The sequence below is a fragment of the Hibiscus syriacus genome, unplaced genomic scaffold (assembly GCF_006381635.1).
Source record: "Hibiscus syriacus cultivar Baekdansim isolate YM2019G1 unplaced genomic scaffold, ASM638163v2 tig00110264_pilon, whole genome shotgun sequence".
Taxonomy (NCBI): domain Eukaryota; kingdom Viridiplantae; phylum Streptophyta; class Magnoliopsida; order Malvales; family Malvaceae; genus Hibiscus; species Hibiscus syriacus.
This window is the reverse complement of record NW_024062653.1, coordinates 2457462-2479174: the sequence shown is the minus strand read 5'-3', so window position 1 is coordinate 2479174 and position 21713 is coordinate 2457462. Positions and strand designations below refer to the sequence as shown.

General features: G+C 32.2%; 3 protein-coding genes across 4 annotated transcripts in view; 2 read left to right on the top strand and 1 right to left on the bottom strand.

Moving 5' to 3' along the window:
• The window catches only part of LOC120115451 (caffeoylshikimate esterase-like), a 35001-nt gene that overhangs the window by 10932 nt on the left and 2356 nt on the right, over positions 1–21713 (top strand). Inside the window, exons 1-4 of one of the 2 annotated variants that reach the window (XM_039136173.1) lie at positions 20929–21038; positions 21148–21180; positions 21255–21381; positions 21472–21618. In XM_039136173.1, coding sequence (XP_038992104.1) covers positions 21036–21038; positions 21148–21180; positions 21255–21381; positions 21472–21618 — 310 coding nt within the window. In that variant the 5' untranslated portion in view covers positions 20929–21035. Of the gene's footprint in view, positions 1–20928; positions 21039–21147; positions 21181–21254; positions 21382–21471; positions 21619–21713 lie in introns of those variants that run through there. The other variant, XM_039136171.1, reaches the window with a different exon arrangement.
• On the top strand, positions 1227–2301 carry LOC120115452 (probable membrane-associated kinase regulator 4). Its single transcript, XM_039136174.1, has one exon. The coding sequence runs from the start codon at positions 1266–1268 to the stop codon at positions 2034–2036; it is 771 nt and encodes a 256-aa protein (XP_038992105.1). The 5' UTR covers positions 1227–1265; the 3' UTR covers positions 2037–2301.
• On the bottom strand, positions 5356–6744 carry LOC120115454 (60S ribosomal protein L35-like). The gene is made up of 4 exons (XM_039136178.1): positions 6700–6744; positions 6456–6591; positions 5756–5912; positions 5356–5598 (listed from the first exon to the last, which is right to left on the bottom strand). Exons 1-4 carry the CDS (start codon positions 6701–6703, stop codon positions 5524–5526), a joined length of 372 nt encoding a protein of 123 aa, XP_038992109.1. The 5' UTR covers positions 6704–6744; the 3' UTR covers positions 5356–5523.

Genomic DNA, 21713 nt, shown 5'->3' with positions numbered 1-21713 from the left:
CCCACAATTTTTTAATCTCACTTTCTTAACTTTATAATTGAGGCCCTTAAGTTTTTTTAATCTCAATTTCTAACTAATTGAGCCACCTAAGAATTTTCGATCTCAATTATACCTTTATAATTGATGCCCCTATTTTTTTTCAATTTCAATTTCTACATTTATAATTATGGCCTATAATTTTTTACAATTTCATAAATTTCTCAATTTCTCGTCCTTTTCTCCATCTCTCTCGTTAATTCATTTAATTTTGCATTAAATCTAATTATATTTGTCTTTTTTTTTACAAATCTTATTTTTCAATTTACCAAATATTCTTTAATTCTTAGTCTTCTCCAATCTCAATCTATCGATAACGTAATATTTTATTCTTTATTTTTTTAATTTATTATTCAGAATAAAGCTTCATATCATAATTTATACCCACATTCGAGTTTTTTATTCTCTTAGTTGTATTTAAGATTTTTTTTAACAAAACAATGAAATTAATATTAAAAAAAGTTTAATAATGTTTCTATGATATTAAATTAATTATTTAAAATAATGGAGTATATTTTCCTTCAAGGACCTATTTTTTTTTTTTTTTTGCACAGGATCCCAAAAATATTCGAGATGGCTTTGTGTATTTGATATAAATATGATTTGGTGATGCTCTCAGCTCACCAAAGTTATAGTAATATGGTCACTCTCACTTATAAATGACTTGTATGCGGTCTCAAGTAACTGTATAAAGGATGGACGGTCAAGAATCGAGTTGAAATAAATTTTTATTATATTTATATTTGATCTGATTTGAATTTAGGAGATATTTATTGATTCAAAATTTTATTTTATTTTTTAGATAAAAATGCATACACATTCCAATATGATCCGATATAAATATACATAAATTTATTTTTGTTAGATAAATAAATATACAAGGGATAATGTTAATATTACCTCTGGTCGATTAAGTTTTTTAACACTAAACTCAAATCTAACGTGGAACCTTTTAAAAGATTATGATTCGATTGATTTGAGTGAAAGCCAATTAGTTTAGGATCAAATGTCCACCCTAATACAGAGTACTCATTTTTTATGATTCTGTAAATTAAATAGATAAAACTGGACTGAATAATATTTATGTTCTAATATGTATCAAACTGGAATTATTTTCTTGCTACTACATGGCAGCATCACCACTATAAAGAGTGCAACCACCTCCCTCTCTTCTCAAAGCTCACCTCTTGGCCAACACCGAGAGATCGTTACCTTAGAAAACATTGAAAATGGCAGTGAGTTCCAGTGAAGAAGATGAATACATAGACATGGAAATCGCTTCATTTTCTAACTTCTTCAGCAATCCCAGAAATTCAAGGGAGTTTGAGTTCCAAATGTCTTCACTTTCCATGGAGAGGCAGCCCACAACTTCTCCAGCTGATCAGCTCTTCTACAAAGGCAAGCTTCTTCCCCTCTTGGAAATCCCGGGTTTTGAGTCGGTTCGCGACGGCAAAAATGGCATTTTCGAAGAATTCTACGGCACCCCATTGGCCACTACTACCGTCACCACGCCGACTACGACGAGTACTCCGTTTGAATCATGTAATATCTCGCCTCGTGAGTCATGTTCGGTTAGTAGGGAGTTGAATCCGGTCGATTACTCGACCGAGATGGATGTAAGCCGATGTGTCGGAGATGTCGAGAACCCGAAGAAGTCTTGGACCAAAAAGCTTAAGTTGACCTCGAGGCTGAAGGCCTCCAGGTCTTATCTCAAAGCTTTTTTCGGGAAATCCGGATGCTCGAACGAGTCATCCGCAGTAGTGAAAGATGGCAATAAAGCGTCGATTCCGATTCCGAAACCGAAACAAAGTCAATTGGGACTAATCGATCAGGATAATGGGAGGAAGTTGGCCGATTATGGGCACAGGAGGTCATTTTCGATGGCGATCAAACGATTTTCTTCAACAAACAAGTCCTGGACTTCATCATCGTCTTCTTCTTCGTCCACAAATTCGAACGGTTTCCAGCACCGCAATTTCTTAGACGGAGCAGCAGTGTGAACGCCGAGATCGAGAGTCCGATGCAGGGGGGCATTGCACATTGCGAGCGGTCTCAAATGAGGTCATAAAGAAGTCTTGGTGATGGCTTATAGTCATTGTCAGTTTCCAATGTTGCATTTTCCGAAGGTAGGCCGGACCTTTGGTGGGGCTGAATATTATAACAATAATTAAATGAAAATTTTAATCCATTTTTATCAATCTGGGACGGGCAATGAGACATCTACTTTCGTATTATCTACTCACAGGAAAATATAGAGACTTAAGATCAGGGTAGTCGAGTAGTGTGTGCTACAATCATAGGGTGTAACATCTATGTCTTCTTTCTTAATGTATTTGTAGTAATTTTTATGACTTTTACTTTTTATACGGTTCTGTCATTGGAATTTATGAAGGCTTATAATTAGGGTAGTGGAGTAGTGTTGCCTTAGTTTAGGATTTAACCCATTTGATTTTATACCTTATCGTAGCTTACTATCGCTGACTACTGTGTATCATTCTCTTCATGTTTTATCTTTTTAAATTTAGACAGGACTTACGTTTTCTGTCTATATGTAGAAATTTTTACGCAGGGATTTATTTGCAGGGATTACTTCTCATTACAGATGCGCATATGAAGACTGCATATAAAGTCTGTTCAACTATGTATTTATTTATTTATTTTATACATGCATTGTATTTTATCTTTATTTTTAATTTTCTGACTGTCGGAAGCTGCTCTCTATCTGGCGTTGGGGGCAGTCTACTACCCTAACTCCCAATACCTCATTGCATATGGAATAGGGTTTTATTGTTGTTGTTGTTTAGGTAAAGATTGTCGTACTCATATAATTACGAAAATGCTCCTTTTGTATTGTATAAGATACTAAAATCATGATATTTTAATTTAATGTTATATTAGTAAACTAAATACATTAATATTTTGTTCGACTACTTTTTCATTAAAATTCAAATAAATATATTATCTTTAACAAAACAATGGGTCCTGGATTTCTGGGTACATCCAGAACCCCAGATACTTTAATTAATTTCATTTTAGTTTCATTTTAAAATATCGATTCAGATTTTTTATTGACTCGATCTAAATTTTATTAAAAGAAATATCTAATTTTAATCATAAACGTTCCTATAATCGTTGATGCTTAATTTATACTGTTTTATTGTCTTCAAAGGCCGAAAGCATATAGTACAATAATTGAGGAAAAAGTAGGTAAAAGCTGAGCTAAATTATTAATTCACTTCCAACCAATCATCAGATAATAAAACCTCAACTGTTCTGCCTCTTTAGAACTATTAAGAGACACTCGTAGGGGGTATTAATTTTATTCTAATTTTTTATATATATTAAAGTTATCTAATAATATTAAAAGATTTTTTTATAATTATTTCAGGCGATTTTTTTCTAAACTTAAATTTAACTAAAATTTAAAAAATTTAGACACAAAAAAGTTGATTGTTTCAAATAAAATGGAATCAAAATTTATCTAATACGATTTTTTTGGTCCTCTCGACACAGCTGCCTGAATTAAATTAGGTTAAAATATTATAAAAATGTTCTTCTAGACACCTAAATAGCAAAATAAAATATGAAAAATAAGGAAAAGGTCGAAGAAATGGAAGAATAAAGAATTGGGAGTGACGAAACATCCTTTCTGGTGGTCTTGCTTTTTTCTTTTTTCTTTTTTACATTGTTAGTGGGATTTTATCAAATCTTAAATTAAGGAAACATTGTCAAGTTTCACTTTTGTTTCTGAGTTTTTATTGAATCTTATATTTTAAATCCTAAATTAAAAAGATTAACTTTAATGATATTCACTTCTATAGGACTGTTCGATAAACATGTAAAACCAAACTTTCTCCCAAAATTTAAGGCTAAACTATGCGTTTAGTACATACATTTTCAGGTTTGGTCCGTTTTAATACCTAAACTTTTATTTTTTTTACAAAGTCATGTCTAACGTTTAATTTTTGTTTCATCTTAGGACATCATTAAGCAAAACAACAACAAGAACAAAACTATTTAACTCGATTTGTGCAATTTCATCTTTTGGTGCTTCCTCATTTTTCTACTATTCAAAAATCCATGTTTATGGTTATTTGCGCTCAATTCCAACATAATTAAGCCCAAATTGGTCCAACTATTTTAATTACGAATTCCATGAGGTCCACATACCTCTCGGATAAACCTGGAACTACTAGCCTAAAAATTGAGTGTTGCATACCTAATAAAAATTATATATATGTGTGTACGTGTTGTGTGTGTTTGAACCTCCTTAAACTTGGTTCGGGTAAAATGGCGGGCGGAGAAATATAATATTCGACTCAAATTCAGGTTGCCCAAAAACCTAGCCCATGCCCTAATCAAAATTAGACAATGAAAGAGATTAAATCACCTGATTTCAAAGTTAATAGGGATCTAAAAGGTATTTAATCTGAAATTTAAAAATGAATTTAATTTGACAATATTTAACTAAAGGGATTAACATGGTCATTGAACAAAAAAAAATACAAGGCACGGGTCTCTCCTATGCCCTTAATACCTCCATCCGTTTCAATCACTTCCAATTTGCATACTCAAATTGCTTGCATAACTTGATCCCTAATTGTGTGCGTTTCATGTTGATTAGATATACTCTCAATGCAACCTATATGAAGCTAGAAAGAAGAAGAAAACCTTCGAATTTTATACAGAGAAGGTGACAATCTTTTGCTAAACCAGATTTAGATTACTTTGAGTTCGAGTTATTTTATTAAATTTAAATCAAGTTCGATCATTTTATTCGAACTTGTTATACCTTAAAGATCGCATCAAGCTAAATTGTGTTCGTGTCAAAACTGACCATTCCACTTTCACCATATGCTTTTCGCATTATGTTTCTATTTTAAAGGGAAACTGTAGCTATCATTTAACTCTATTTGTTTCGAATGATGATTTTTGTCGGAAACATAGGCAGCCGGCCGAGAAGAGGCATGTTCCGGCATGATAAGATCAAAAGGAGACATGTTTCTGAATGGGGCACAAACATGCATACCAGCAGGCATTAGTGAAAATATGTTCCATCCAAGTGGATATTACAAAACATGGACAATGGAAGCTCCCTCGGATTCTTTGAAACATGTCCTTCAAGTATGCACAGGTTGGCAACCCGTTCCTCGACCTGTTGATCGCCTTTAAGTGATTCTATTTCTCTAGGACAATGTTAATGCATGCAATTGTAATCTCAGTCATCCATTTAGATTCATCCTATGGCTATATTTTTTTGTTTAAAACTAATATTCGGGCATTATGATAAATTGCTAATAATCTTAGAAGCAAATCAAATGCAAAAATCCATCAATTACCACTTGATTAGAAAGATCAGAATCTTGGTTTTTGACAATGGATAAAAAGTTCACAGACGCTAAAACCGAACGAAATCACAACTCGGGTTTTACGAACAAAATGACTAGAAAGTAGAGGACTATTGAAATGTGAATGAGAGTGCCTACCCTACACCTTAATGGCATACTTCCTCATTGGGAAGTACATTTCCTTCTTCTTCTCCCTTTCGGTCTTCAATGATGCCTGCCAAGCAAAGTAATCAATGTTTCAAATACCAAAAACAAATCGTAGACACAAAAAATCAAGCAGTTGTTAGTTCTCTATGTACTTGAAGTTTCAGCAATGCCGGCAGTTTCAGTTAAAAGATATAACTTAAACAAAACACGAAGGACACATCTACCTGGTGCTTGGTAAGCCTTCTGCGGATGGCTCGGGTCTTCTTGGGACGCAGATCAAGGGGCAAGAACTTCTTCTTCTTATATGCTTCCCTCAGTGCAGCCTTCTGCTTCTGTGAGATTACTGTCAATACCTGAGCAATGGACAGCCTCACCACCTTGCTGCATCGGTACCAACACCGGGATCAGAACACCATTCCAAAACCAATGAATCGAGAACATAAATGAAACTCATATATGAGTCCCTAACTAGCTGAAAACATGTTACATGTCTATCCAGGGACGAAGCTATTATTTTAGTCTATGTTAGTTATACTAGTCAAATTAATCATTGGCCCCCAAATTTCGGATTAAATAATTCTAGGCCCCTAGTAACTTTGAAATTCCCCAATTTTTTGTCTAATGACAATTGTAACCACTTCTAATTTAAATAAAGTTCAAATTAATCTTTTACACTCCCAAATTTTGGATTAAAACTTATTAGGTTCTTATTAACTTTAAATTTAAACGATTTAGCCCTTCCTATTGTCTAATCCTGGCTCAGACCTTGTGTCCATCAAACCATTTCAAGTTCAGTTTCACTACTTTCTTTTCTCACATCACCAAAAAATCAAATTCCAGATTATATACACAATTAGAAGATAAACTTAAGTTCCAGAACTAAAACGTAAAAAAAATACAAAAATGAGAGAGGAATAGACTTACATCTTCGAAAGCTTGTTAGGTGCACCGCCGGTAACCTTGGCAACGCGAAGAAGAGCAAGTTCTGCTTTGAGATCTTTCAACTGAGCCAAAAGATCGGTCTTCGATTTCTGCCTCAACTCATGGACCTTAATCCTCGCTGTTTTTTTTTAAATTGTATATTTATAAACAGGAAACAGGAAATAACCATGTTCAGATTCCTCAAAATTAACAAATGCAAACAAATTAAAGGCTTTTGATCAGTTACCCATTGCCTGTTTCTTATTCTGAGACTACAACGGCGGCTTCTCTCAAAAACCCTAAATTGATAAGAAGCAAAGGGTTTTTAAGTAGAGATATTACTTGGGCCTTACTGGGCTTATTTATTTCTTATGGTTTCAAAAAAAAAATTGAAAGCTTTGGGCTTTCTTTTATGACTTAAATGCACCATATTAATTTAAACTATGCACTTTATATCGAATTACATTTTAAAATATTTTTTAAGATATTTTATCTTTTAAAGTTTAAATTAATATTTTATTTTTATTATATCGTTAATTCTATTAAAAATAAAGTTAAAAGACACATTTAGTACCCCGACTGTTCTCACAATTCGTTCTGATTACTTAATTTTTTTTTAATTATTACTAAACTTAATTTTTTGTTATGTTTTGATCACCTTCACTAAAAATAAAATTACTGGTGTGACATTTTTTTATTTTTTAGAAAACTTTGTTCAATACGCAATTTACTAAAAAAAACAAAGCAGTGATCAGTCAAAACATGCAATATCATCATTTAATTTTTTTTTATCTAATACATGAAAATATTTTTTTAATTTTTAAAATTTAATATATTTTTTAAAAACTGATATTTAACTATTTTATCTTTACCTAACCCAGCTTTATATAAAAGAGATGAATAAACAATTATTTGGAATGACTTAATTAAAGTAATGCAAGAATATAATTAATGATTTGGTTAAGGGTCGTGATCATATTTAATGGTTATTTGACATATTCTTCTTAAAAGGGTGACTTATTATATTAACATCATAAAAGAAAGTGATCGAATGATATTGATATATTTTTATAATTAGTTATCAATCATCCATATAATAATGGACCAACTCTCATTTGACTATTTCTTCTTCTTCATAGATCTATGGTATTTCAGAACTACACGAATTCTGATTATATTTCAAATTTAAATCAAACCGTATAATTATATAGATTATAGAAAAATTATTTTTTAAGATTGTATTTAACATTGTCACGATTGATTAAGATAATACTTATTTATTATCATATTGATCTTTCAAGCTTTGGATTTTCATATTAGATTTAGATAAGCAATTTGTGTTTGTAGACACTTTTTCATGATACTTGGCTCATATTTGCAATTAGATATGCTTGTATCTATATTTTATTTGAGTTTATTGAATGAGTTTTTCCACCTTTTTCTCACATGATCTCAAGTAACTAATATTTGTTCAGAACTTTCTTAACAATATTGACTTACACCATGCAAACATTGTTGCTCGAACCCAAGATCTCTAGTAAGATCGACATTAATTTTTACCAGTGAAGCGATTTATATTTATAAAATAGGCTTAATTATAAAATAAGTGCCTAAACTATATCGCTTTTCACGAATATGTGCCTAAACTATTTTTTGAATGATCTCGGTGTCCAACGTTACAAACGTTATCACTTTAAGTGCTTGGGGTTTAAGGTTTAATTTCTTCTTAAGAGACACGTGTCACAATTCATTAATTTTAAAATTTTATTTAAAATAAAAAATAAAATTATATTTTAAAAACACGAAAATTTTGAAATAACTTCAAAACTTTGAAAATCGTCATTTAAACCCCTAAACTCATGTTAAACGTCACCTTTTGACGTCGACGAAGGTCCACTTGACCTCACCTCTCCTGGTGACTAAAACCTCTATGAAATAGTGACCGATTGACAGTTGATCGACGGGGAATCGACGTTTTATACCCGTGAACCCTAGGATGAAAATTGTGATCCCACGTGATTCCGACAGATAATCGGCGACAACTACGACAACGTATGACTAGGAGGATGATAGGGACTACATCGTCGGCCGTGGTCGTGGTCGAAAATGGTGGCGACGGTGAGTTAGGGGTTAGGATTTGAGGATTTTTTGTAATTTAAGAGAAATTATGACTTTTTATGAATACAATAAAAATTTTAATTTTTTAAAAATTAAATTTTAAAATCACCATATTGTGACACATGTCATTTATGATCGTTAATGGCGCACACACCTAAAATGATAACATGTTATCTTTAAACACTTTTTTATATTAAAAATATAATTTAGACACATATTTATGAAAAAAAAGCTATTGTCTGAGCATGTATTTTATATTTAAGCCTAAAATATATAAGATCTTACTTTTTAGTGGCAAATTTGTAATTCTATTAATCATATATTATTTGTGTTTAAAGTGAAGCCCACTTGATATTTTCTTAATATGACCCACTAGTATTAGACAACACATTCCTAATAATTAGAATGCATTATGAAGATTAATTAAAATAAGCTATAAATGAATGTATACACGAATTATTAATGTATTAGGATTTATATAAATATAAATTATTGTGTGATTAGTCTGAGATATTTGATAAATAAACGTCGTGAGTGTTGAACTTTTGATCGTGCAATATGTGGTTAGGGGTTTTGTGTTTTCTTAAAACTATTTAGTGTATGTTTTGCTGATTAAATTCTATACATCTACGTGATTGCAACAATTAAGAGAACTTGTGTTGAGATTTTGTTTAAATCGATCCGACTCAAAAATATGTTTCTTTCATATGAATTTATTTCGATTCGAAAATTATATATTTTTCATTTGATATGATCGATCCGACTTTTTAGAATATAAATTCGACCTTATATAAAAAAATTACATTATTATCATTAGATCGGGTCAGAATTTTTTTACCCTCCACTCGAAATTGACCATACTGGATCTCAATCTCTTAAAATATTTGATTCGACCTGATCTAAATCCATTTTTTTTAAAAAAAATCTAATTTTATCAAATCAAATTAAATCAAAGTATATCAATTTTAATGAAAAACCCATAAAAAAGAAGGATGAAAACGTGACGAGTCTACCTGAGGCTTCGAGCGTTTGGGGGTCAAAGCTAAAACACAGTTTGGCCGCGGTTAGGCAATTGTTTTTCTGCGAAAAAGCACTTCAAACTTTTTATGATGCTTTCCATCATTTTTTAACCTAATCCAATTGATAACTCCTTTTGACTGCTTTTTAAGAGAAATACTATTCTTTTAAAATTAAAAAAGCATTTCAAATTAACTTTAAAATTATTTTAAAAAATAAACCAAAAGTTGTAATAACGATAAAATTATCATTCATCTGATAGATTGATATTAATTTTAAGTATAATCATCGTGTATTATAATAATTAGAGCTTCTTCTTTTTCTTTTTTTCTTTTGAAATGTCAAACTCATGAACTATTTATTGGCGACTTGGATAAAATTGAGAGCAATTGTTGATGACTTTGGTGTCTCATGCATAAGAATGATAAAAATGAAAAGAGAGAGGGACCGAATATGTAAATTCATTAATGAATTTTAATGAACATTACCTAAAAAGATATATCGCGTGATATCTATCGTAAATATGTATTAATTCAAACATGACACAAAAATAAACATCAGCAACTAACAGCAATTTTAATATTTTGGTTTATCTAAAATCATATCTATTGACGATAATTTTTATTAGCATGACTTTTGATTTATTTTTTCAAATAATTTTTCACATTATTTTTTTTAAAAGAACTTTTGAAGGATGCCCTAAGACTGAAATTTCTCATTAAAATCGTTTTTAAAAGAAAAATCTCATTAAATAAGCAATTGAATTATGAAACCAATTTGCAAATAAAAATGAATAAATAAAATGAAAGAGAATTACATCAAATAGATAGAATTTGGGTGTTTCTACCGAAAAATTACCCTTAGACTCAATAATTACCTGCAAGGTACCCTCTCTCCTAATATAGCACCATTTCTGACACAGTGACAATAAAGCGCTAATCATCAGTCGCACCTTCGCGGGGTTCTGTCTGAGTTTACGTCACATAAGGAAAGGCACGGATGGTCATCCGCGCCTTCGCTGAACGTCTGACACGTGCATCATTTAATTCAACCAAACCGTCCGTCTCCCACATTGATTATCACCTGTCCCCTCCCCTTTCCTTATAAATTCCACACTCAACACATCTCTCAAACCACACTCAAATCTCAAATTCTCTCATTATTCATATTATCAATTTTTCTATTAAAAAGGTAAAATATTTTTATTATATTATAGTTATTTAATAATTTATTATTTTATTAAATTTTATTGTACTATTTTTTATTATTTTTTATAGTTATAAAACGAAAGTCGGATTGTTACGTTTAGATAGGAATCGTATCTCGAGACATTTTGCTAATACGGTAATAATTTTAAATTGTGTTGTTATTTTAATTATTGTAAATGTTTTATTTATTTAATTTTATAGTATTAGTTTATATTTTAATATGTATGTTATTTATTAATTTAAGAGGGAGACTATATATTAGATACATTCATACTTAACGTTAAGTTAGATATACCTAGTCATGTCTAGCCGTATTTAGCCAAGGCTGGATTCAGTTACGTAGCGAAATATAAGGGCACTGTAACCTTGAACCCAACCTTATTTCTGCACTGGTTGAGAGGTGAAGACCATAGACACACATATTCCATCTTCCGTGTGCATAGTGCATTATTACGCTGGAGGATGTTTCCATACATTTGGGGCTTCCTGTAGATGGGGATGTGATTTCTAGGGAGGCAGATGGTGAATGACATTCCTTGTGCGAAGAGTATCTTGGAGGTGTCATGCCTAATTTCAATGGTGGTAGAATATTGTTAAATTGGTTGGATACAACTTTTAAATATTTGAGTCGCGACGCCTCTGAGGAACAGGTTAAAATGTATGCATGTGCTTGCATATTACAACTCATAGGAGAGATACTAGTGCCCGACAAATCGTGCAACCAAGTTCATTGTATGTGGTTGCGTTACCTCGTAGATTTTCACGTTGTCGGCGCACTCAATTGGGGCTCCGTAATTTTGGAAATTTTGTATAGGGAAATATGTCGAGCAACTAATTATCAGAAATATGTTATCGGCAAATGTCTCATTCTTCTCCAGTATTGGGCGTGATATCGCATGCCCTTTTTATGTCCGGTCGTGATATTCCTACTATTATTGAGGTAATTTCAATACTGAATTCGTATATAAATAATTTTGTTGAGTATATAATGAAACTTTTTTCATTGAATAAGTGGTCAAGTGCAAGAAAATATCATTAGGATTTACCGGATGAATTGGAAGAAATTCGGCTACTCATTGATCAAAAGGATGATACAGAGGTATGTATTTAAATTTTATTATTTACTTTTATTTGTCGTTATATAATTAGAAAATTATTTTGATAAGAATTATGTATATGTGTTTTAGTTTCAATGGGCTCCTTATTCTACTGAAAAAATGAGGATTTGCATCCCCCATCACTTGAGATTCCCATTAGATGTCTGGATGGCAGTGGTTCCTCTGATATATTATGTTATTGTCGAGTGACATCTTATTGATCACGTGATCCGCCAATTTGTTTTCGTACAATATATTCCAGAAGCACTTAAAAATCTCGACGATATGCATATCATCGATTAACAGGGCAAAAAAGAAGTTGACTGACTGCTGAAGAACATCAAGTGGGTAATGAACGGGAGGATCGACATGGACGTATTCCCTGTATGGAACCCATTTATATGGATCATTATTCGGTTGTATATGATTATTATGAGTGATTCAACACGAACGGGAAATTGTTCCTACTTTCTGAGGATGCATGAGACGAGATCATTCATCGATGCTGATAAAGACGTTCACCATCACAACATCATCGTCCCCCGACTCATGGATAGAGAGCAGGCGCTTCTAGCTTATCCATAACTACAGCACCAGAACCATCATATCAGTCACCGTTTACACCAATGTACATTCTGTAGTCATTTCAGATGGCACTGCAATCATATCAGATGATACCGCAACCATTTTAGATGCCACCGTAGCCGGGTCATACGCCACCGCTTCCATATCATATGTCACCGCAGCTGGTTCAGATACCACCGTCGTAAGGTTTTATGTCTCCTCTTGGCGGATATTATACTTTCATGCTTATAGATCCAGCGTGAGGTTCATATGTTGCTTATTTGGAAAGTGAAGGTTCACCACATACATAGAAACCTCCAGCGCAGTTTTTGCACTCATCGATGCCTGTGTTTTTGCAGTTTTCATAGTTTTCTATGAGTGGTAGGATAGTCAGCCATATACCTCCAGGGTCCTTATTCTATGGAGGTGCTACATCGTCATCTGTTCCTCATCAACAAAATGTAGATGCTCCTAATGATGATGATGATGATGATGAGAGTATGGAGGAAGAACAAGTTATACGAAGAAATCTTTATCATCACATATAGCTACAACCCTGCGAAACACATTCAAGACACATGCATTGATAGAGTTGTTTAGTTTGTAATGTTTTTATTTAATTTTCTTTGTTTACCAACAATTGTAAAGTTTTTATTTAATTATGACTTTTTATTTATTTTGTTTGTTAATGTTTTTATTATTTAATTGTTTAAATTGTATCGTTTGCATTTAATGTTTCTATTTAGTTGTTTTTATTGTTTGAATAGTATCATTTTCTTGTATTTAGTTTGTAATGTTTTTATTTAATTTTCACTTGAGTATCCCATTACTCAATGATGCTCAAATGATATTAATTGAAAGTAAATAAAAATTAAATAACACAAACTTAGATTTCATAAACGACAATTACACCGTCACAACATCAATGGTTACTTGATGACAAAAGAGATGAACATTTTTTTCCTATTGTGTCTTAGGTTTCTACAATGCCCACATCTTTTGTTTTCTCTGAATGTCTCTCGAATATCCATATCACAATGAATTTGAGTGGATTTTGGATGATCGGTCCCTTAATAAGGACGTATTTGGTACAATCGGAAGCTAATTTTGAACCTCATCAGGGTCTTTCTCATTACCTATAGGGAACTCAAATTCATATACTTTAAATACTTTTGAAAATCGATATACGAGATCCAAAAAATGATTATAGTATTAACGGGTATGAGAGCAAGCTGTTATGACATAGGAGCAATGATACTTCAGAGGTTGAAAAAACCCACAATCACACCACATGTCTCTTAAATTAACTCTGAACGAGTTATCTTGAATCTCTTGAAGAAGTTGCGGTATCGTTGTAACACGGAGTAATTCATGGGTTATAGAGAAGATTGTTACAGACATTCCATTTGTTGTAACAATTCTTTTTTGTGGATATGCAACTAATCTTGGGTGATAGATATAACCGTTTTGCATCAAAGTTTGAGCTTGTCCCTCGAGCTTTGTACCTAATCGAAAATACATTTTTTTAACCAAAGTCGTTACTAATAAATGGCGTGCCCCCTTTAAGATCGAATTGATAGCCTCAACCAAGTTGGTCGTCATATGTCCATATCGATATCCACTTTTATATACATTTGTCCACATTTCTTTGTTGAAGAGGCTGATGCAATTGTATTCTTGCTCATTCTTTCCTCACAAATCTTGAAGCATGGACTTAAATGTTTCAGGTAATAGTTCATAATTTGAGCGACAAATGTAGAACTTACTATTAAGTTTCCATATAAAAATAAAAATGATTAAGAAATAAAATTAGGCATTTTGACATACTCATGTGCACAAGTAATTGTCGGATACAGTACCAATGTTGGACACAGAGCGGTTGCTACATTGGGCCCAAAAAATCCATTGTTGCTTTTATCACAGCTCTGTGATATGAAATGACACATACTTTTCCCTCGTGACAATATGTAAGCGTAAATTTATAAGAAAAAAACCCAAGAATTTTTATTTTCTCTTTCAACAAGGGCAAAAATAACTGGAAGAATATTGCGATTACCATTTTGGACAACTATCAATAGTAAAACTTGCTTGTATTTTCCACACTAGAATGTCTCATCAATTTGGACCATAGACTTACAGTATTTCACAACATTAATACAATGTGGGTAAGTAAAAAAAAAGTCGATATAATTGGCATCGATCGCGAAGAAATTGATCATTGTGGTATACATGACAAGTTTCGAAGTCGATAATTATCTCAGGATTCAATCTGCACGCTACCCTAAACCAACTTGGTAGTTCGCTGTAAAATGCATCTCATTCACTGTAAAGTTTTTTTAATGGCATTCTACTTTACCTTCCATTCTTTCCTATATGAGACGGTGTACCCATATTGCGATTGTATAGCTAAAATCAGCACCACAATAGCTATATGGGAGCTTGCTTTGATCATGGGCATGATGTCTTAGTAAATAATGTCGGAGTCCAAGTAGGGATGATCTTGGTTGATCCCTCCAGCACAACATGTGTGACGAATGTTGTATACTTTTAGTTCACATATATTGTTTTTCCTCTTTCTCTTTGATTCACAAACCATTTAGTTGCATCCTTTGTCACATTGGACACAATGACAGACATACTTTTCGGTAGTGGAACGGTTGACTATGGACTAAACAGAATTACGAATGTTGTAATTTTTAATTGTTATTATCGCTTCTTCTTTGGATAGAAACTTAATTCATTTATATAACTTATCATCATTGACTGATGAGTTAAATCCGTAGTCACCAACATTAAGCATATCCGTAAATTCTGGCACGTACATTGTACTATAGTCAGCTTCATACATGTGTGTTGGAGGTTCAGTGTATACCATATTTGTGGGAACTTCATCTACATCATCATCATCAGAGTCCATGTTGAATTGCGGTGATTCTGGATGAACAAATAGTATAGTTTTGGTATCATCCACTCCTAGCTCATGAAAAGGTTCTTCTGGTGGAGATGAGGGTTCCTTCATGATGCCGACATTTAGGTCGAACAAGCTGATAGTTAAATGCTTTCCCCTTGAACTTGAAGGCATCTCGACATTGAGGTCGAAGAAGCTCGCAGTTGAATGCCTCCCTTGGAACTTGAAGGCATCATGTCAAATAGGTATTGCACAAATTACTGTGTTAAGGGTATCTCCATATTCAGGTCAAAAAATTGGTAGATGAATGTCTTCTCATTGAACTGGAAGCGATGTTTTCATACAGATTATTTGTAGAACCACCTCGATACAAATCATAACAAGTTGTTGATGAATGTCTCCCCATTGAACTTGATGGGATGGTACCATGATGTGAATTTCCCATTAACAAGTTAAAATCATTATACATTACTTGAGTTGGGTTGTCAAATTGATCAGCTTGTTGAGCCAGTCTATAGAGGGAGCATAATGACATACCATAAACCACAGACACTTCAACAAATATCGCATACATATGTGTATTAGTATCTTAATATTAATTATGAGAATCAACCATCATAGCAACGTCATCATTGTTGGACAGTTCGAACACTGTATAAGTTAATAGAAATATGGCGGTTAAAAATCTGTATTGAAGTGAGGACAGTCTTCTAGTACTTCCAACATGAATCTTCCTTGAAATTTTATTGATCAACTCCTCAAGAGTGAAGTTTCTCCTGAATGATATTCTGACATAATGATTTAATGCGAAGATAACGTCGGTTTCATCTTCCCGAATTTCTCCATCATAGTAAACAATAGCTGAAATACGCGTCATTTTGAGAGTTTGAAAGATTGGGAGTATTATACCTGCTAAAATAATAGCTGAAATATGCCTAATTAAATAAATAGTATATGAATTAAAATATAAATTAATCCAAAAATTTAAAAAATTTCACAATAATTTAAATAACACAATTTCATATTATTACCGTATAGGCAAAATGTCTCGAGGTATGATCTCACCTTACAATTTTACAACCAAAAAAAATAATACAAAATAATTAGTACAATAAAATTTGTACAAATAATTAAATATAAAATAAATATAAAATAATAAAAAATAGTTTTACCTTATAAAAAATAACAAAATCTACTTAGCTTAATTGAATGAATTAATAGAAGTGAGAATAAGCAAGTATTTTTGGTGTGGTAATATTTGCTTTCAGAGGGGTTATTTATAGGGGAGGAGATCGTTAATGTAACACCCTCAACCCGTACCCGACCCGGATACGAGTCCGAGGTGTCACATTGACTTTTCAAACTTTGACTCTTGACGAAAAAACGAGGAAATTTAAAACTTTCATTAAAATAACATTGTTGCTTTACACAAGTTAACCAAAACAAGACAAAACTGATCAGAGCATTTGTAACAGACACTTTTCTTACATGCCAACACTATACACGACAAAAGACATACTTTATCCGTTACTTCTGATCTGATCTTCTAGCAGTGTTGTTGTTCTTGCCACCCTATTTTCGCTCTTCCTAATTCTTGGTACCTACGTGTAAATCACTTACACGCTAAGTCATAGACTTAGTGAGACATATAAATATAATAATAATGCATTCAGTATGAATATGAACATGCAATCTATCCATTCAATCCTGTCGTATACAATTCAATGTAAACAATAATAATATGGTAACATATAACTATAACAATGCAATTACCTTTGATAACCTTTTATAGGCCCATGTACATTTTTGAGAACTCAAGGTATTCGAGTACATTGAGGTTGTGCACTATGCTGTCACCACAGCTCGTATGGGTCCCACTAGGGGATATGGAATTTATCCCGAAGGACCTATGTACTGTATTTATCCCGAAGGACCACTCCTTAAGAACCATATACATATTCCAGTGGATCAAATCTGTCTCAAAAGACCCTGTAAATGTTCCAAATGATACATATATGTCCCGAAGGACCACGTAGAACCCTCGACTCTTGGCATGCCAACTATACCTATAACTCTCATATCGTATACCATGGGCATTATTCTTATGTTTCATATGTTCATGTATTCATGTCATTTCTCTTGTGATCACATAACTCATATCATTTACCATGTCACATGTACATTTGAATCTATTCATATATATTATTTATCAAATCATATGAACATATATACTTTATGCATGTATCATAATAATTATCATGTATGCATGTTCATAACTATTGTGCTATGAAAATCAACATAGGAATTAGACTTATCACAAGTCTTATTCCATTATATCATACTTATAATATGTACTCACCTTAGCCTTGCTTTGACTCGATTCTAATCCTTCAATTGTTTTGGAACGAGATTACGTTCTAAATCTACATAGTATTACGTTCTAAATCTACATAGTAATACATTGATACATATCAGTATACTAATTGAAATATTCTAAACTATCACTCCTTAGGCTAAAAAAATCTATTTTTATCTTTTAATGAAGGTATGCATCGATGCACTACACCATGTATCGATGCATCCCTTGACGGGTGCATCGATGCACTATCTATGCATCGGTGCATAAATCTTATTCGATGTTTGTATTTTAAGCAGGTGCATCGATGCACTCCTTATGCATCGATGCACTAATGGCATTCAGTGTTCATTTATTTTAAATGAGTGCATCGATACACTCCATGTGCATCGATGCATCTTCAACAAATTCTGGGATTTTCTCTTGATGCATCGGTACACGTTGAATGTGCACCGATGCACTTTGCCCAGAATTCAGTTCTTGAACCCAAAAACTTATCTATTTCAACTTAAATCTTTCATGTTTCATCCCCTTTTATATTCTTAACTCCAGTACACATACTTAAACCAATCTATACTCATTTATTTCATCTTAAACCCTAAAATCCTATCCTCTTTATGAGATTCAAGAATTATACCAACTTTGCAACATGATTTAATTCCACTTCTAACACTTCATATGTCTTAACTATATTGATGACAAGTCAAATCCAACTTCCAATTCTAATTATCAACTCTATATCAAAATTTCATTCAAGAACTCCAAATCTTTAATCTTCCCTAACTCTTTTATCTTTTGATTTTAAGATAACTTAAGATTTCCTTAAGCTTAGTTATCATCTAACAATCAAAACCCAAACTTTAAATTAACAAATAATCAACAGATCAGAAAGCTTACCTTTGCTTGGCTCTCTTTCACGTATGAAGAAAAAGAAGAAAGCTCTGGAGAAGTCTCTCCTTTCCCACGTGTATATATCCTTACCATATCCCATTTTTAATTCATTTCTTGGTCAAATGACCCTTTTGCCCTTTAATACGTTTTATAATTACTAGATAACCTTCATCATATTTCCAATAAATCATTGAACTATTCAATTATCCTACTTTAATCATCAATTTCTGAAACTTTACAATTTGGTCACTAACCCAGTATTGAGGATGTTACAGTTAAAAAGTTGAGTTTTCAAGCTCGAGTAATAATGGAGTACCCAATAATTCAACGCGCATAATGAAAGGCACGGATCATGATCTGTGCCTTCTGTACGTGTCAGACGTTTAGCAAAGGCGCGGATGGTCATCCACGCCTTTCCTTATGTGGCTCCAGCTCGGATAGAACCCCGAGAATGTGCGACTGACGATCCGTGCTTTATTACTACCGTGTCAAAAAAGATGATAGATCGGTAATATTAGGGGAGAAGGTGTATGACAGGTAATTATTGGGTAAAAGGGTGATTTTTGGATAGAAACGCCTTGAATTTGAGTGATTATTGCTTAATTTTCTAATATAAACCCACGTCTTCTCTTGCTCCTCTTTAAAGCAATTACGTCACTCTTTTGTATTTATTTGATTTTCTTCCAAGTAATAAAATAATACAAAAACTCGTATTTTTCTATGGTGATATGTTGAGTCTTTGCATCATTCCTTTCTTGTAGACTTGTTCATGGTTAAATTAATTTATTCGGTTTAACTGAATTAAATCAAATTTTAAATATATTAATATGAATTATGATCGTCAAAATCATGTTAAATTAGTCACTTAAACCAATGAGGTAAAAAAAAATATAAACCGTTAAAACAACTGAGAATTGCAGTGAAAATTAATGATCCGATTGGTTAAACTGTATTTTATTTTCTTTATTTGATTGTTCAGGATAGTTAATTCAACTGACTGAATTAAAAACTTATGATTTAATTGTTTAGATCCTAACCTAGTTTTTATATTATTGGTTTAAATATGAACACCCACGTCTAGGAATGGTCATGTTGTATCAGCTTTTTTTTATCATATTTAAATTTTAATTTAATTTTTAGGCTGAAAATATATTAATTGTTTCGATCTGTCATAAATAAATATATAAAAGATTTTTATTTTATTAGATAAAATAAAGACATGAATGAAGAGAGAGAAGTATTTTTCTTGGAACGAGTTAGGTTGAATATTTTCACCATAAATTCAGTTCCTACATAACTATATCTTTTAAAGAACCTAGTCTAACTCGATTTGGACTCAAAATTAAAAAAAAAAAAGACCATTTAAGTTTTAATATCATATCAAAATCTGTAACTACATGTCAAATATTCATTCCTACTTAAGGATGGTAACTAGTTGGATTGGATCGAGTTTTTATTAATTCGACCCGACTCAAAAAATATGTATCTTTCACTTTAAGTTGAATCCGATCTGATTTGACTAGATTCGATCCAAAAAATATATATCCCCTCTGACTCTGAACTGATCCAAATTTTTAGAATATACATCTGACCCGACTCAATCCGATCCGATATAAAATAATGACTAAATTAAAAAATATTTTTTTTAAAGAAATTACATTATTGTCTTGAGTCGGGTTAGGTTGTCAGAGTTTTTTCACTCTTCACCTAATCTTGATCCAACATCACTCTCTTAAAAAATCTGACAAAACCGATCTAAACTTGATTTTTTTTCTAAAAATATTTTACTATATCAAATTAGATTAAGTCAAAATCTATCAATTTCGGATTAAATTATTATCCTTATTTCTACCTATGTTAAAATAATAATGGATTTTTATATAAAAAAATCCAGAAATTAATGAAAATTTTAAAGTAAAATAATATATTTTATTATCTGTTTATTACGTAATCCCTTTACTTTAGCAAGGGAGATTTAAATCCCAAGTTGGGTAAAAATGCAAGCAAGTAGCCCCCAGACGCCAAAACCTCATTATTGCACAGACACATCTCTCTCTCTCTCTCTCTATATATATATATATATATATATACATAGATATATACATATATATATATATATATATATATATATACATATATATATGTATGTATATATGTATGTATATATGTATGTATACATATATATACATATATATATATATATGTATGTATATATGTATGTATATGTATGTATATATATATATATATGTATATATATGTATATATATGTATACACGTTTACCTATATATATATATAGCTTTTATCACAAAGTTGTCTCAAATCCCATTAAAGCTTTGAAGTTTCGTGCGCGTGTGTACCTTCTGGTCAAATCGTTTTCCATTACTCTCTCTCTCTCTCTCTCTAGTTGCAGTATTTCCCTATCCATGGTTCGTTCTACTCTTCCTAACTCATCGTCTTTTGACTTCTCTTCGTTTTTTACACGTTCTTGTGTTTCTGATTATATATCATATCTGGGTTTTCGATTTTGTTCTTCAGGCTCTTGAAGATGGAACTGTTCGATACGAAGAGGTGAGTAATCTGTGATCGATCATATATATATATATTAGCAGTTAATGAAGGAAAACTGAACGGTTTTCTTGCAGGAATACATCACGAATTCTCGAGGATTAAAGCTGTTCACATGCAGATGGGTTCCGGTGAACGAAGAACCCAAAGCTTTGATCTTCATCTGCCATGGATATGCCATGGAATGCAGCATCACCATGAACAGTAAGTATATATATATATATATATATATATATATATTATATGTATGTATGAAGAGATGGTGATCTGAAATCTGATGACTGGTGAATCCAGGTACTGCAATTCGGTTGGTGAAAGCGGGATATGCAGTTTATGGAATAGATTATGAAGGCCATGGAAAGTCCTCTGGTTTGCAGGGCTACATCTCTACCTTTGACAATGTTGTTGATGATTGCTCCGATTTCTTCACTAGTATTTGTGGTAAGTATCATCTAATTAAGACGGCGTTAAGATCAAATATTATCTAATCTCACAAGTCAAAGGAAGTAACTTAATCTGATTTTAATGTAACATGT